At 40.6% G+C, this 15,866-nt stretch overlaps 2 protein-coding genes across 2 annotated transcripts; one reads left to right on the top strand and one right to left on the bottom strand.

Annotated features, from left to right (window-relative positions):
• Positions 1-3,361: 3,361 nt before the first annotated feature.
• On the bottom strand, positions 3,362-4,606 carry LOC117943446. The gene is made up of 2 exons (XM_034869586.1): positions 4,327-4,606; positions 3,362-4,093 (listed from the first exon to the last, which is right to left on the bottom strand). The coding sequence occupies exons 1-2, from the start codon at positions 4,454-4,456 to the stop codon at positions 3,453-3,455; spliced, it is 771 nt and encodes a 256-aa protein (XP_034725477.1). The 5' UTR covers positions 4,457-4,606; the 3' UTR covers positions 3,362-3,452.
• Positions 4,607-5,692: 1,086 nt separating this feature from the next.
• chia.1 (chitinase, acidic.1) lies at positions 5,693-14,865 on the top strand. Its single transcript, XM_034868276.1, has 12 exons — positions 5,693-5,757; positions 6,119-6,172; positions 8,170-8,199; positions 8,330-8,534; positions 9,977-10,033; positions 10,141-10,306; positions 11,835-11,959; positions 12,080-12,203; positions 13,147-13,329; positions 13,831-13,947; positions 14,165-14,291; positions 14,536-14,865. Exons 2-12 carry the CDS (start codon positions 6,154-6,156, stop codon positions 14,742-14,744), a joined length of 1,362 nt encoding a protein of 453 aa, XP_034724167.1. The 5' UTR covers positions 5,693-5,757; positions 6,119-6,153; the 3' UTR covers positions 14,745-14,865.
• The last annotated feature ends 1,001 nt before the right edge of the window (positions 14,866-15,866 follow it).

Genomic DNA, 15,866 nt, shown 5'->3' with positions numbered 1-15,866 from the left:
GCACAGGCGGAGAGGTAAACAGACATTTCAGTTTAGTCATGGCCAGATCTGCAGCAGGCGACCAGCGGAAAGGGACCTCAGGGTACATGAGCTTAGTGAGAGGGGCGACCACACAAATAAAAGCGTTGGAGGACCTGATAGACATGGGACACATGCTCGGACAGGGAGGAGGAATAGATGAGAATGTCATCAAGGTACACCGCAATGAAACGGTTCAAAAAATCCCTCAACACATAATTAACTAGGGCCTGGAAAACTACTAGAGCGGTGGTAAGGCCAAATGGCATCACCAAATTTGTTGGCAAATAATATTCATGTTGCCTATTTGGTAGAAACGCAAATCCTGATCCTGTTTGCTTGTTTGGTGACCCTGGTCCACCTGTCTTCAGCCCAGCTGACTGGTCGCCTGTCCTGTCCGGCTGACTGGTCGCCTGTCTCCAGTCTGGCTGACTGGTCGCCTGTCTCCAGTCCGGCTGAGTGGTCGCCTGTCTCCAGTCCGGCTGAGTGGTCGCCTGTCTCCAGTCCAGCTGACTCGTTGCCTGTCTCCAGTCCAGCTGACTAGTTGCCTGTCTCCAGCCCAGCTGACCCGTTGCCTGTCTTCAGCCTCGCTGACCCGTGGCCTGCCCAGCTCTCTAGGGGTTCTGTCTTTGCCGGCCTGCTTGGTCTCCAGAGGGAGTAAGCAATCACTGTTCTGGCTGGCCAGAGGGTCTTAGACTGCTTGCCCAGCCTCCAAAGAGGCTCCAACGGACTGCAGAGGGGTTACGCCTTTGCCAATGGCCGCCTAAGAGGATTTGCCCACGCCGCCGGTCTCTGCATGTATCGGATGCAGAGGACCTTTATGTTAACTTTAGTCGCTCCCAAATTGATAAATTTGTAGATGGTGCTACAACCTCCCTACAGACGACTTTAGACTCTGGTGCTCTACTCAAAAAGAAGATGATGAAGCAAAGGAAACTAGTACCTTGGTATAACTCCCAAACTCGCAAATTAAAACAAATCTCGCGAAAACTTGTAAGTAAGTGGCGTTGCACCAAACTGGAAGAACTCATTTAGATTGGCAAGACAGTCTGTAACGTATAGGAAGGCCCTCAGAAAGGCCAGATCAGACTATTACTCATCACTAATAGAAAAAAATAAGAACAACCCAAGGTTTCTTTTCAGCACTGTAGCCAGGCTAACAGATCATGTTACTAGTAATATAGCTCTGAGTAGTGACAACGTTATAAGCTTCTTTAATGATAAAATGATAACAATTGGAGATAAAATTCATCACCTTTTACTCGCAATTTTTAAGGGTCACCTTTAAACGCACTAGCACTAGAAAGAACAACCAGATCTGACACATACTTAGGACTTAGGTCAGGATCTAGAAAGCATCATAGCACAGAGACGGCACTGGTGAAAATTGCTTACAAAGGACTTGTCTATTTACTTATTTTACTAGATCTTGGTGCAGTATTTGACACCATTGACCATACCATCCTGTTACAGAGACTGGAACAAGTAATTGGCATTAAAGGAATTGCACTAAGTTGGTTTAAGTCGTATTTATTCGATCAATCTCAATTTGTTAACGTTAACAATAAATCCTCCAAGTGCGCTAAACTTAGACATGGCAATCCACAAGGCTAAGTGCATTGACAAATTCTATTCTCTTCATATATGCTTCCTCTAGTCAATATTATTAGGAAACAGTCAGTCAACTTTCATTGTTATGCGGATGACACCCAAATATAGATATCAGTCAAGCCAGAAGAAACCAGTCAGTTAGCTAAAGTTATTGTGCTGGGCCCTAAACACCTCCAAACTTCATTATCTAGGGAAGTGTCTCAAGATAACTATTTTTATGAATTGATACTATAAATTGAATTGAACTAACTGTACGTTCACACCGCCACCGACTTGAGCTGCAAAAAAGCTCAGGCCGCCCCGCCAAGGACGCTTGCCAAAAAGTACGGGGAAGCTTTGTGACGCTTTAGCCGCTCTGACGTGGGGGCGTTCGTACAGAGCAATTGGTCAAGTCTGTGTTGTGAGCAACTGAATTGCATTCCCGCTTTAGTGAATATTTTGCGCTTGTCCTCGATGTGTATCATTGGATAATTATGGATCCTCGCGAAGTAGTTGTGTTTGGTGCTGCTGCTGTATTGTATATGCGGAGAAGACGTCGTACTCTGAGATTTTGGGTTCACGACACCCTCCAGGACCGTTATCAATTCGGAGAATATCACAGGCTGGTGCAGCAACTGCGGCTTGATGACGAGAGGTTCCAGCGGCACTTCAGGCTGGACACGGAGCAGTTTGACAGCGTGCTGTCCAAAGTAGGGCCGCTCATTATGATGAATAGCACCAATTACCGCCGTGCAATATGTCCTGCTGAGCGTCTGGCTATTTGCCTGCGGTTCTTGTCCACAGGGGACTCCTATCCCACTATTGTTGCCAGCTATCATATGGGAGTGAGCACTGTGTCCAACATTGTCCCCCAGGTCTGCAGGGCCATTTGGGACTCCATGGTAAAAGAGTACATGCCAGTGCCCACCACAGAGGATTGGCTGAGCATTGCAGAGGGGTTTTACCAGCGGTGGGCTTTCCCCAACTGCCTTGGATCCATTGATGGGAAACGTGGTAATTAAGGCTCCGGACAATTCAGGGTCCATGTATTTTAATTACAAGGGGACTTATTCAGTTGTGCTTCTGGCAGTGGTAGATGCCCAATACTGCTTTCGGGTAATGGATGTGGGCAGCTACGGGTGAACGAGTGATGGCGGTGTCCTGGCCAACTCCACTATCGGGCGGGCACTGCTGGCAGCAACAACTCCACACGGGAGGCCATCCGTGTCCGGGAGACATATACCTCCTATTTCTCCACCGAGGGAGCTGTCAGCTGGCAACCCCGACTATAAGCCTAGTGCTTCAAACGGCTCTTTTAAGAGCCACCAATTACATAAAAAGCATAGTTTCCATAGCTAAGCACCTATACAATTTTAAACTATATAACATGGATTTAAAAAGAATAAACACATAACCATGAATGTTGAAAATATTTTACAATATTTATTGGAAAAAAAATACAATTCACAACTTAACTTTTTTATTTAAATTGTCACTTTTATTTTAACGATGCACCCCTTTCCTCACTGCAGAGCTTATTATTATTATTAACTTTTATTAGTATTAGTATTATTATTATTAATAACTTTTATTATTAACTTTTATTATTATTTGTATACATTTTTATTATTATTATTAACTTTTATTATTATTTTTATTAACTTTTATTATTAACTTTTATTGTTTTTATTAACTTTTATTATTATTAACTTTTATTATTATTATTATTAACTTTAATTATGTGTATTGTGTGAATGATACTGTGTATGTACACGTGCATATGAGGGAGAGAGAACAGGGGGTAGCTGACAGCACTGCGAGGGTAACAAGCTTACTAACACCCCTCACAGTGTTGTCAGCTGCACCCCGTCCCCCTCAGCCCAAGGGTCAACCTCACGACACTTTGCCTCATACACCAGGCGATGCATCTCAAACTTGAGATCCTGCCTTGTTCTCAAAGACAGTGTTTTGAAGTCTTCCTGCAGGGTTTTAAAAAAATAACTATCACTATCTTTAGGAGGATGCTGAGGAGGAGGAGACGGGCTGGGGACAGGTACCGGTCTGTTGCTCACAGCCTCCAATGCTGTGAGTAGTCTCTCCTCAAAGTCAGAGGTGTGGGGCCTCTCCCTTCTCTGGGTGGGCTGGCTTGCTCTCTGCACTGGTGTGTTGTCTGATGCCTGAAGCTGTGGTACCTGCTCTTGTGCCTGAAGCTGTGGTGTCTGCTCTTGTGCCTGACTGTGCCCGGTCGTGGCAGTATCACTGTCCTCTGGCCAGTGTCCACTATCATCTAAGACTTCCCCTCCACCCATATTAGTGGACGTTGGTCGGTCCTCCATAAAAGGGTTGAGAAAGCCCATGACCGCACTGTACAGCCATGGCCGGACACTGCTCGCACCCGCGCCACTCCTTTGCCTATCTTTTTCCTTCTTTCTTTCCTTCTTGAACATGTCCCTCAAGCTCTTCCATTTCTTTTTGCAATCATCAGCTAGTTAACAGACAATAGAAAAAGTTGATTTTTTGAGTATCTGTCTGAAACCGTTTCAACCTAAAATGAACAGTGGAATGGAGATGACATGAAATGCCGAAAGAATGAATGAAAAAACTGGCGGTAACTTTATGGCGGGCCAGATGTTGTAGTCGTAAACCTCCCGTTTGACACAACTCATTAAGTGCATATCACTAAAATGATAAGTTTTAACACGCATTTTGCCTACTCACCGGACACACCGACTATCTCGGCTACTTTATCCCAAGCCTCGTTTTTTTCTAACTTGTCCCTATACGCAAACAACGTCATATCATAAATGATAGGAAACCCAGCAACAGCGATGATGAGCTTCTCCTCCATTTTCCTCGGAACAAATGTTTTGGTAGGAACGAAAGATTACATCGTATGTTTCTCTGGAATCAGTCAGCGTGAAGGACGTCTATATTCCGATTGGCGGCTGGCGTTAGCCCCTGCTTGCCGCTGAACCGCGTCATAGCTCATTACCATAAAGTTGACACCATAAAATTTCAACTTTCTGATTGACGCTCAACACGCTCAAAACGCGACGCTGACAGATTTGCCGCTCCTTGCAGCTGAGAGAAGCCAGCTTCCATTGAAAATGAATGACTTCCGGTATCTTTAGACGCTCAAGTCGGTGGCGGTGTGAACGTACGGTAAGGATTGAGGAAGAGACTGGCTTTTGCAGGTAATCCATTGTATTTTGCTATTTGTAAGAATTGTTTTAATTATTTATTTTATTAGGACAATGCATATTAATTAACATTTCTGTAAATGCACCAGTGTTAGCCAATTGGCTATTTTTCAACTGTCGTCCTACATACCATGCATGTCTTCATGGTTTGAAGAAACCAGAGTACCCGGAGTACCCGGAGGAAACCCACGCAAACGTGGGTAGAACATACAAACTCCACACAGAAGGGCTCGTGACTACCTGGATTTCTTGCTGTGCTGTAGAAGTCCTAACCACTTATCCACTGTGTTGCCTCAGGAGAAACTGTTTCGCAAATGTCAAGGATGATGTGAGGAATGTACCAAAGTGACTGACAAAATTGTAATCTACAACAGCTGCATTTATTGCACACTTTCCAAGAAATCCTACCTACATAGTGAGGTTGCCTCTGTCCAAATAATGAACAAAACCCAGATGACCTGTGTATACATAGGTGACTAAATAGATGCAAATATAGCTTTGGAGTAGGCCTTTGTTTTCTGGCAGGGCTAACAGTTTCCCCTTGCCTCCAGTCTGTGAACTAAACTAGATTGGATAGGTTTTTGTACTGGATACATTGGTTGATTATAAGACAATGGGCCCCTAAGGGCCATTTCCAGTTTCTATTTCATTATTATTAATCATTATTTCCTATTACTATGTTTTACAGATGCACACTAATGACACTTATCACTACAGTAGCTGTGATGTAAAAAGTGAACTGATAGCTTGTTTCCCAGCAAGTGTAATTCAGACATTGTTTCGCCTATTACTGGAAGTGGGGTCATTATGCACGTCAGGCAGACTCCCCCCACCCTGAGCCCTTATCAGCTGCACTTTGCTTCCAGCTATTAGTCATTAATGAGAAAAATATAAATCTGGCCCACCTCCACCGAGCTATGGACTCTGCTTCAGTTGCTCTTGAAGAAAGGTAATGAGATCATCACCATGTTTAGATTTGTGCCGTATACAGCTAGCATTTAGCTACAAGGTGCTTCATGTGCAAACATAAAATATTGTAATTTAAAGAGAGGAAAAATAATTACAATTCTTTGCATTATGAAATACCTTTTAAGAATTATTGTTGAATATTCAATAAATTGTTAACCATATAAAGAACAGTGCAAAATATCCATTAAAATACATTTGATTAAATTGATGTATTTGCTTATTCTGAAAAAAAAAAAATCATTCTCATGTAAAATGTCATATTAATTGTTTCAGCAGCATGAAATCTGCTTTGGTTTTGAATGTGTTTTATTATCATGTGGTCGATGTTTTATGATCATCAGGTTCACTACTGCAGCAGATCATTGTTTGGATCACAATGGCGAGACTCCTCACAGGTAAATTCCATTTAAATTCAATTTTTAAAAATTCAATATGCCAGTTATTTACACACAAAGACAGTCATAGGATGCCAAAAACGTCACATATCATTTACTCAGACGTTGACTTGTTGACCCGAGCCATAAGTGAAGGGAAGCAGTTAAAATTAAGCATGAATTTGAAAATGATTTCATCAGTATTTTAACAATTTTGAACATTTAGCACAATTGTACTCATTTTGAAGAACACTAGAAGACCAAAGTTTGACACCAACTCACATCTTAAGACAATCTGTTACAATGTCACTCAGACCAGAAGATTTTACAACCAAGACTTCAAATTTATAAAATCAAACAGGTTTGATTTTGTCTGAGCATCAAGATGGGTAAAGGACTGATTTAAAACAGCTGATGCTGAGTTTTATGACCACCATACACCAAATTCTACCAAGACTGTCATGATTTCATTCTCAGATTGAAAATTTGTCTGAAATATCATCAAGAAAATTGCTTGAAAAATCGTATTTTATTTTTAAACCATTATGAATATTATTTATCTCATTTAACACATTTCAAATAGGTCCATGCCACTCTGTTATAAAATGCTAAAATATGACATCAAGTATCTAATATCCTTTATAAAAATCTTGCAGATATACGTATATTAGGAATTAAATAGCTTAATTGGCTAATAAAACAATTTGTGTAGTTTTTAGTGTTTAGTTGTCCATTGTTTAAAATGAGCAGGTATTTAATCGTTCTTGCACTTTAATTGTAGTTGGTTGTTTTGCGCACCAGATTCCTTTTACAAAATGTCAACAGGCAGAACTTGTACACTGAGAGGCTGATGGCAGATCTTAACAATGTGTTGCAGTTTGATGACAAAACGCTCATTAGCAGATACAGGCTAGTTAGCCATCATCTGCAACCAGCTTAGGATAGACTGACCCAGCGACATTGGGCTCTCCTGGTTGTGGTGCAACTGACAAATACCTATTGTTTTTACGCCATTTCTTGTATGTTTCAATGTTTGTTTCAGTATCTTTTAAGCAAAAAACAAGGTGTTGAGTTGAGTTTATTTGACAGCGTTGGGGGATGCTATCCAACCTAGCCATTGTTATTGTTGTATAATGCACTATGTGGTATTTTGTCTGTACTGTGTGTACAACTACTTTAATTGGAAGATACAAATAATACATAAGTGCTATAACAATGTTCATACAGCTTTCATTACTTTGATGAAGCAGCCATGCTGAATTTCGCCCTTTTAAGACAATTTTTAGCAAGCTAAGGCACTTGAAAACATACATATAATTCTGATTAATCCACATAACACTATAAAACATGTTGCATAATGTCTGCATACGTCAGCGACGTTTTTTCATGAAATGCTCAGTATTTTGGTTTGGCGGCTTTTAAAAACGTAGTTTCGGGTTTTTACCTTGTTAGTGTATACACATCAGCTTTCAGGCATTTTTCTGTCATTTACTAGCAGACAGAATTGATGAGTAGGACCTTTTACTCAGTATAAAGTGAATGGAGAGGGGAGAGTTGTTTTTCACTCCAGTGGGGGTGGGACTTCAATGTGTTCTGTCTCTAGGACCTGCCCTACACTGCCTCGGATTGGCCAGTACTTGTTGCTTCTGTTGCTTGGATTAGTTAGGTATACACAGGAGGAGTGAGATTGGTTAGGGTAACCAGGATAACCAATCAGAGGCAGAGTATTGCAGGTCATATAGGCCATTGTAGAAAAAGAAATATTGCGTCAGGGTTGGTAAGGTATGTCTGACTTATTGAGTATTAATTCTGACTTTATGTAGCCATACCACAATACCAAATTGGGAAAAGTCCTATTTTAAATTCTTAATTCAAGACTTAAAATAGGTGATACGGCCTCTGGTCCCTGGGCATTCGATTTTGTTTGTTTTCTTTCTTGGACATTTAGATTTACTGTATACATCACATAATGCCAAACACTCAAATTCTCTCTGTTTCTGTGTTCTGTTTTCTTCTAGCTCTGGGCGTTTTGCTCGTTTTGCACATCGGTAAGAATTAGCTTTTTACTATTAAGCATTAGTTCAGGCATTGACTCTTTTTAACACTAAGATCAAATTTTGAGAACTACCACATGTGCACTTAATGGCTCATTGCTGTTGTCCTACTGTCGTCCCTCAGCCTCCTCCAATAAACTGGTGTGTCACATGACCAACTGGGCCCAGTACAGGCCTAGCAGTGCCAAATTCACCCCAGACAACATCGACCCCTTCCTGTGCACACACGTCATCTACGCTCTGGCCACCATCAACAGCTTCAACCAGATTACCCCCATCGAGTGGAACGATGAAGAGCAATTCAGCAAGCTCAGCTACCTAAAAAATGTGTAAGTTTTGTATATTTCTTGAATACACATTTTCAAATTAAAACAATACCAGTATTCAATGTCTCCTCAAGGGTCTACTTTTTGGGGGGGAGTGGAATGGAGTATAAGACCTTTTAATGTACACTTGTTAAGGTGTTCAGTTGTCAAGTAAAATTTGGCATACATTTATGTTTTATTTTTAAAAGCATTAAAGGGTTTTCCATTTGATTATACAGAAATAATGAGACATTTCCAACCTCATTGATGAGCACAACGTCATGTCATTTAGACTGTCATGAGGCCAAGCCTAACATTATATTATTTTGGTTGTACATTTTTCCGTAAGTAGAGTAAACTTAATCTATACAATTGACAGACATTTGCAAAAGATCTGCATATAGGATTGTAGGGGCCAACTATGACCATATCAACTATGTCTTATAATGAATAAACGGCCAACAAAAACACAGTATAAGTCAATGTTTTGATCATGACACCTCTGTACACACATTTCTTTTATTACTTTATAAGCTGAAGGTCATAAGAACTTGCCACACAAAGTGTTGCTGATTTGACGTTGCACAGGCCTGACCTGTTTCAAGTTTATGTTCAAATGTATTTATGGTCACATTTCAAAGCTTTGCCCACATGAGAAGGCTACACTGTTTTTTTACGTGTGTCTAACAGGAGCTGGATCATAACTTAGCCCTGCACCAAATTATCTAAGTGCTCTAACAGGCTAACAAGTGTATCAGATATAAACCTCCTGCAGGGCCAGCAGAGATACTTTAAAACTGCAAAACAGATCTTTAATTGTGAGTTGACACTGATTTCAGCATTCTTGATCAGATCAGTTAAAGGTAAATACTTGTAGATGTATACTGTATAACGATGAATGAACTGAATAAACAGTAAACCAATAGGTAGTATGCTAAGAAGGGATAAAATTATCTGTGACCCAAAACCCGAAATGTACAGTACAAGATAATTCAGCTATAGGTTTTACAGTTGTTGCTGTAATTATGATGTGAACAGTATGACAGAATTGTTAAATAGTCAAAGCTGTCAGGTGAAACCTTGAATAACCATTGTTTTTTTACCAAATTAAAAAAGGCTCACTGAATTGTATTGAGCTATTTACCTCAGGCAAAGTCATACAAAATCACCTGGTCCATGTTTAAATATGGCAGACGTAAATTGCAACCAATAGCATTGATTTCCCACCAAAAAAAGCAATCAGAATAAAATACAATGTGGAGTTAAGGTTCATCACAATCACAATGTTTGCAACAAAGAAGAGTCTGATCTAAATCCTATAACTATTAACTGTAGAAAATCAGCCAATAAAAAAAAGGTAAGTGTTGAAGTACATGAGTTATGTCATCAATATAACTTTGACCAGAAACGTGTTTAATGATGTGGGTAACATTTAAAATTTTGTTTGTCTCTCTTTCTGCTCTTAGTAATCCTGAACTGAAGACTCTGCTGTCTGTTGGAGGCACAACCAATGGAATAAGCCCGTAAGTTTAAGTATTACACACATTTAACTCAGAGGTCAGACACCTTTGTCTGCTGCTGTTTCACCAGAATGGAGGTAGCAGGATTTTTCTTTTATACATCCCACCAGATTCATCTCCATGGTAGCCAGGCCTGATGGTCGTGCTGCCTTCATCCGGTCGGCCATCAGTTACCTGCGCACTCATAAATTTGATGGGCTGAACTTGGACTGGGAATATCCTGGACACAACGGCAGCCCAGCACAGGACAAGGAGAGGTTCACTCTGCTGATCACGGTTAGCATGGACTTTAAATTAGTGGTGTATCCCAGTGTTTCAATAGTGTGGTGTGAATTAGTGTTGGACCTTTATGTGATTATAGTATTTATACAATTATGTTGATGGCAAATATGGCAATCCTTTTGAGAAATTGTGCATTCCATGCAGCTTCCAGACTATTCATTTGAGGGTGTTAGTGCCAGATTCATGGGAGCATGTGCATTGCTGTATGCCACACAATGGCTTTAAAGAGTACCACCAAATCTTAAAACCTCCCACTCACTGAGGCTACAGTGTTATTTGTAATACAAAAAATAGACTCATTTGTATTTGTTTGATACTGTGGGAAAAACTACTAAACAAGTTAACAAGACTAAGAGGCTACAACCAGGCCTGCAGCTCTGTGAAGCTATTTATGCACAGTGGTGCTTAGAGCTAAATACTAATGTCATGTTGCGTCATGTAAATGTTCCCAATTACAATGCTAACCCGCTGACGCTAAGCGGGTATAATGTTTACCATGTTCACCATAGTTTAGCAGATTAGCATTGTAACATTTCCTAATTAGCACAACACAAATCTCACTTGACAGAGTACTGGACAAATTTACATTGTAAACCTTATCGTGGTGCTAGATGAAGAGGGAAGAGCTCACAACTGATTCTGAGGAAGACATGAATCTGTTGCCAAACCTCATGGTGGCGCGAGGGGAAAAGCTATAGAGGATCAGCAAAGTCAGTAGGCTTTATCCTCTGGGGAACATGAATGTCCTAACTCCCATTTCGTCAAAAAGCAATGCTTGGTCAGGTGTCTTTTAGCATCACTTTTTGACCCTCTGGGTCGGGACCCTCAGCTTTGGCGTCATATTTTGATGCGCTTGGTCCGAATTCTTGTCATATTTAGACACACTTGCTTTGGACTCGTGGCATATTCTTTTTACTCTTTGAGTCGGGATGTACGTTTAACTGACATGCTGCCCAAGAAAGTGACAGTTAGGTTTAGGAAAAGATCGTGGGTAGGGTTTTAAAATGTACATTTCAGGGACAAGAATGGGACAAATATGGAAATGTGGTCACACTGCGAAATGTCCAACGAATCAGTGTTAGCCGAGAACATCGGCAGAGCCGTCCTGGTGGCTGTACAAACTTGTTCAACAACGACAGCAACCGCCTCAGGGCCTCCGCAGGCCACCTCTGTATGCATGTTTTCCAAAACACGTAGCTGACATTGGAGTGTTGTCAAGTCTAACGACCAAACTAGCTAACGGTAGCTAGCCAGTAGAGATTTGCTACTACCTTGACAACAATACAATGCTAGCTCCGTGATTTGGAAAACATGCTTACCGAGGTGGCCTGCGGTGGCCCCGAGGCTGTCGCTTTTGAATAAGTTTGTACAGCCACCAGGAGGGCTCTGCCGATGTTCTCGGCAAACGCTGATTCGTTGGACATTTTGCTCTCGTGGTCTATCCTGTGTTGCTGTAGTTGGAGATAGACAGAAACAATCCAAAGTGGAGGATCTGAGTTGTTTTTGTCGGCTCTGCCTGCAGGAGCTATCCAAGGCCTTTGAGGACGATGCCAAGGAAAACAGGAAGACTCCGCTGCTGCTGTCAGCCAACGTTGCTTCTTTCCGTCCCAACATCGACAGAGCATACGAAGTCGAAAAGATTGCATTGTAAGTTTAATTTCAATAGACTCAATGGATTGTTTTTTCAATATCAGTAGTGAAACACTTTCTGTATATGGTAAAACTTGTACTCCTGCCAGTCTAAAAAGAAACCCTTTTAAAATCCAGTCACCTGGACTTCATCAATGTAATGACATATGACTATCATGGACACTGGGAGGCAGCCACTGGACACAACAGCCCTCTGTACCCCAGCCCTGTGGACTCCGGAACACACGTTTATCACAATATCGTAAGATGCACACAAAGCAGGATAACTGTAAACTATGCACCCTCTTTGACAATTTTGTTTGTGTTTTTGACTGTATATTCATTGTTAATGTGTCCAAAATGCAGTTTAGAAACTGTGTCTCACTTTTGAGAACAACATTTAGGGTTAATACGCTAACTGTTTTTTTTACCACCAGGGGACAGTGTGACAATGAGTATATAATTGATATAATATTAAATATGCAAATAGATATCAAGTATCTAAAAGGCACAAAGTGACATAAGCATTCAGTTAAAGTCATACTATTTCCACCATTTGAGTGTGAGCCCAATGTGCACTCCCTGGTTTGCTCTCTGCCTTTTTATATGCTTGACCCATAAACAATGAGCTGACAGCTGCAGACCTAGCTGTCAGCAGCACAGGTCAACTATTTACATTACCCGGAGACATCTATTCCAATGTTAGCAAGTCATTCCTGCTTTTGGCCATCAAATTTCATAGACTGGCACTCATTTGGCCTCTGTCAGCAGCTGTAAAGCCATGATTCATTTATAAGACATATGTTTTAACTGTGCAATGCTGACTAATTACTCTGTGCTGATGCTACACTTATAATTCACCACGGTATTACTCTAGTTAACTTTGGCATTAATAATTAATATTTCTACTCCACAATAGATCACATTTTCGTCACTGTTATTACTTACACTGTTATATATTGTTGTATGCATACTTTAACTTATTTTCTCTGTCAATTTTTTCCATATATCGAGTTGCTATACATTGTAGTAGATTGTACATATGTTTCACATAATTTATCTGTATATTTCTAGAATGGGATAACAAATCCCAATTTTCCCCCAGCAATCAAAAAAAGTATCATTGATTCTTATTCTGGACAGTATAAAAAATATTTAGCTGATTTTTATGCTGTAGTGTTTGTCTCCTTTGTCCTTTTTCTAAGAACTCTAGTGTGTCCTACTGGCTGGCTCTGGGAGCCCCAGCTGAGAAGCTGCTGCTGGGTTTCCCCACCTACGGACGGACCTACAGACTTAGCAGCGCTGCGACCGGCCTAGGAGCACCGGCTAACGGCCCCGCGGACGCCGGACCCTACACTCGCACTGCCGGCTTCTGGGCCTACTATGAGGTACTTTACAAATGAATTTAATGTTCAATTGACTTCATGATGAAAGCCAGTATTTCCTCAATAATGTACGGTATAAGTTTACACTGCTATCACTGGTCCACCTGAGCCTTATTTATACATACAGACATACATTCATACATTCATATCTGTAATTAACAAAACCTAAATTCATAACACAAGAACTGTTGGTTACTGCTGCAACCTCTGGTGCCTCTTCTCTCCCCCTAACATGACCAGGATCTGATACCACACCTGTTTTTTATTACACCTAAACATAAGTAAAGTTTAACTCCACTGCAACAATGTGACCCAACATCAACACAACAGCCTTCTACATTTGGTTCAAATAGACCTCTGGACAATTGAACGGATCTAAAGTGATAAAAGTTAAAAAGGGTGGACTTTTCCTTTTATGTAAATTAATTAGTAAAATAGTAAAACCAACTCTAGAGAATCTCCATCCCAGGCATTGTTTAATCTAACTCTGTGTATGTCTGCCAGGTATGTGACTTTGCCTCCAGTGCTACTGCTGAATGGATCCCTGAACAACAGGTTCCATATGCCACATATGGAAGTGCCTGGGTGGGCTATGATGACAAGCGCAGCTATTCTGCCAAGGTAAAATGGAGCTACATTATTACCTGCAGTTATAATAATGGAATAAAGTAAAATCCCAATCATGCGTTATGTGATCCAATGGTCTTGTAAAGTTCCTTACATTATGATCTCAAATGTTTGTGGATAATTAATAACAATTAATAACAGCATTTCTCAAATGATAGGCTTGTAGCTGCTGCTGTTTAATCACCTTTTTACTGATGTGATCATCCTGTAGGTCCAGTGGATGACTGCCAACAACCTGGGAGGGGCTCATGTGTGGACTCTGGACATGGACGACTTTGGTGGACATTTCTGCTCATCTGGAGATTATCCTCTCGTCAACCACCTCAGGATGTCAATGGGTACTGTAGCTCAGCTATTTTACCTATTACCTATTTTATCTCCGCTCACTGTGATGGCTTTTACTGTTTGATTTAATTGTTTGAGCAATAAATAGCAATCAAAGAAAGCTGAAAACAATTCAATTTGCTGTTCTGTATTTGGAAAGTTATAATTAAAAATGGGTTTGTGTTTTAGTTTTGTTGACATTTGTATTCTATTTATATTCCATTTATAACCTGTACTTCTCCATGTCGGATTCTGCAGGCTTCCCCCCAAAGCCCACCACCACCCCAAGACCCACCACCACCAGGGACCCCATTGCAGATTTCTGCCGTGGCCGCCCTGATGGCCTGTATGAGAACATAGCCGATAAGACTACCTACTTCCAGTGCTTCCAGGGAAACACATACCTGCACCGCTGCCAACCCGGCCTCATCTACTGGGACTCCTGCAAGTGCTGCAACTGGCCTTGAGCCACAGACTGGACTGTGTGCTGGCTTACAACAGGAACCAAATGTAAACCAATGAGAAAATTGCTCTTTGTGGCCGTCTTACAGCTTTCTGCAACAAAATAAAGAAAAACCTTAATTACATGACCTGATAAATATTATGCCTGATTTACTTTAGTACAATCATTCTTGTTTTTTATGAGAACAGTCAACATTTAGTCTTTGTATTTTGACATTTTAATTGCATTAAAATGTCTAATTAAAATTGCAAGTGAATGTTATTCTCCGCTTCCCAACATTAATTCCTTATTAATTCTTCTAGTAGCATGACATGATAACATCTCCTTGGTTGTCTAAGTACATTCATTGTTTATTTTGATACGCATGTAAATGATCAGGAGCAATGAAAACCCAATGTTTACCGTTATGAATGTTTTAAATCGCAAGTTCGTGAGTTTACCACATAGCTAACTAGCTATACCATGGCTGTATTAAGAGAACATACTAGAACTAGAAGAAGCGCATGAACGAGCATGTTACTATGACAACACAAACTAAAAAGACTTGAGATCTCGCAAAACAGTCAAGATCTCGCAAAAGTGTTCCCAGCACATGTTTTTTTTTTTTTGCCTTTATTTTTGATTTGTTTGCCCTCCATGTCACCTTGGGGTTTCCGTGATAAATTAAGGGTGCTGGGATGAAAACCAATGAAATTAATCATTGTGAAGGGCTGTGTTGAGCCATTTGTATGTGGGCCCCTTTGCTTGTATCAACAGGGAATCTTGTTTCAAAAAGTAGCATCGATACTCGTGGTGGCTTTTTCCGTGAGAAGAGTTCTTACATGTTCCACTGATGTGTCTGTCACAACTTTGTAAGTGGAAGCTTTCTGAAAGGTGTGTGTTCATGACCTGTGATGTATGCAGATTAATGTTGTACAGAAATTACCTTGTTATCATGGCACAAAGAAGAGGAAGAAAAATAGCCATATTTAACATATGTGTCAGATTCAGAGGTTGGTTTCAGATTTTATAAGAAACAGTGCCCCAACCTGACATTCATCTGTCACCCATTTGAATCAGTCTCCGACCAAACCCTCTTAAAGATTTTCACTCATGTAAAAATCTTGTTTTTTTCACCTTTATTTTT

This window comes from Etheostoma cragini, chromosome 4, assembly GCF_013103735.1.
Source record: "Etheostoma cragini isolate CJK2018 chromosome 4, CSU_Ecrag_1.0, whole genome shotgun sequence".
NCBI lineage: Eukaryota > Metazoa > Chordata > Actinopteri > Perciformes > Percidae > Etheostoma > Etheostoma cragini.
This window is presented reverse-complemented; position numbering and strand designations above follow the sequence as displayed.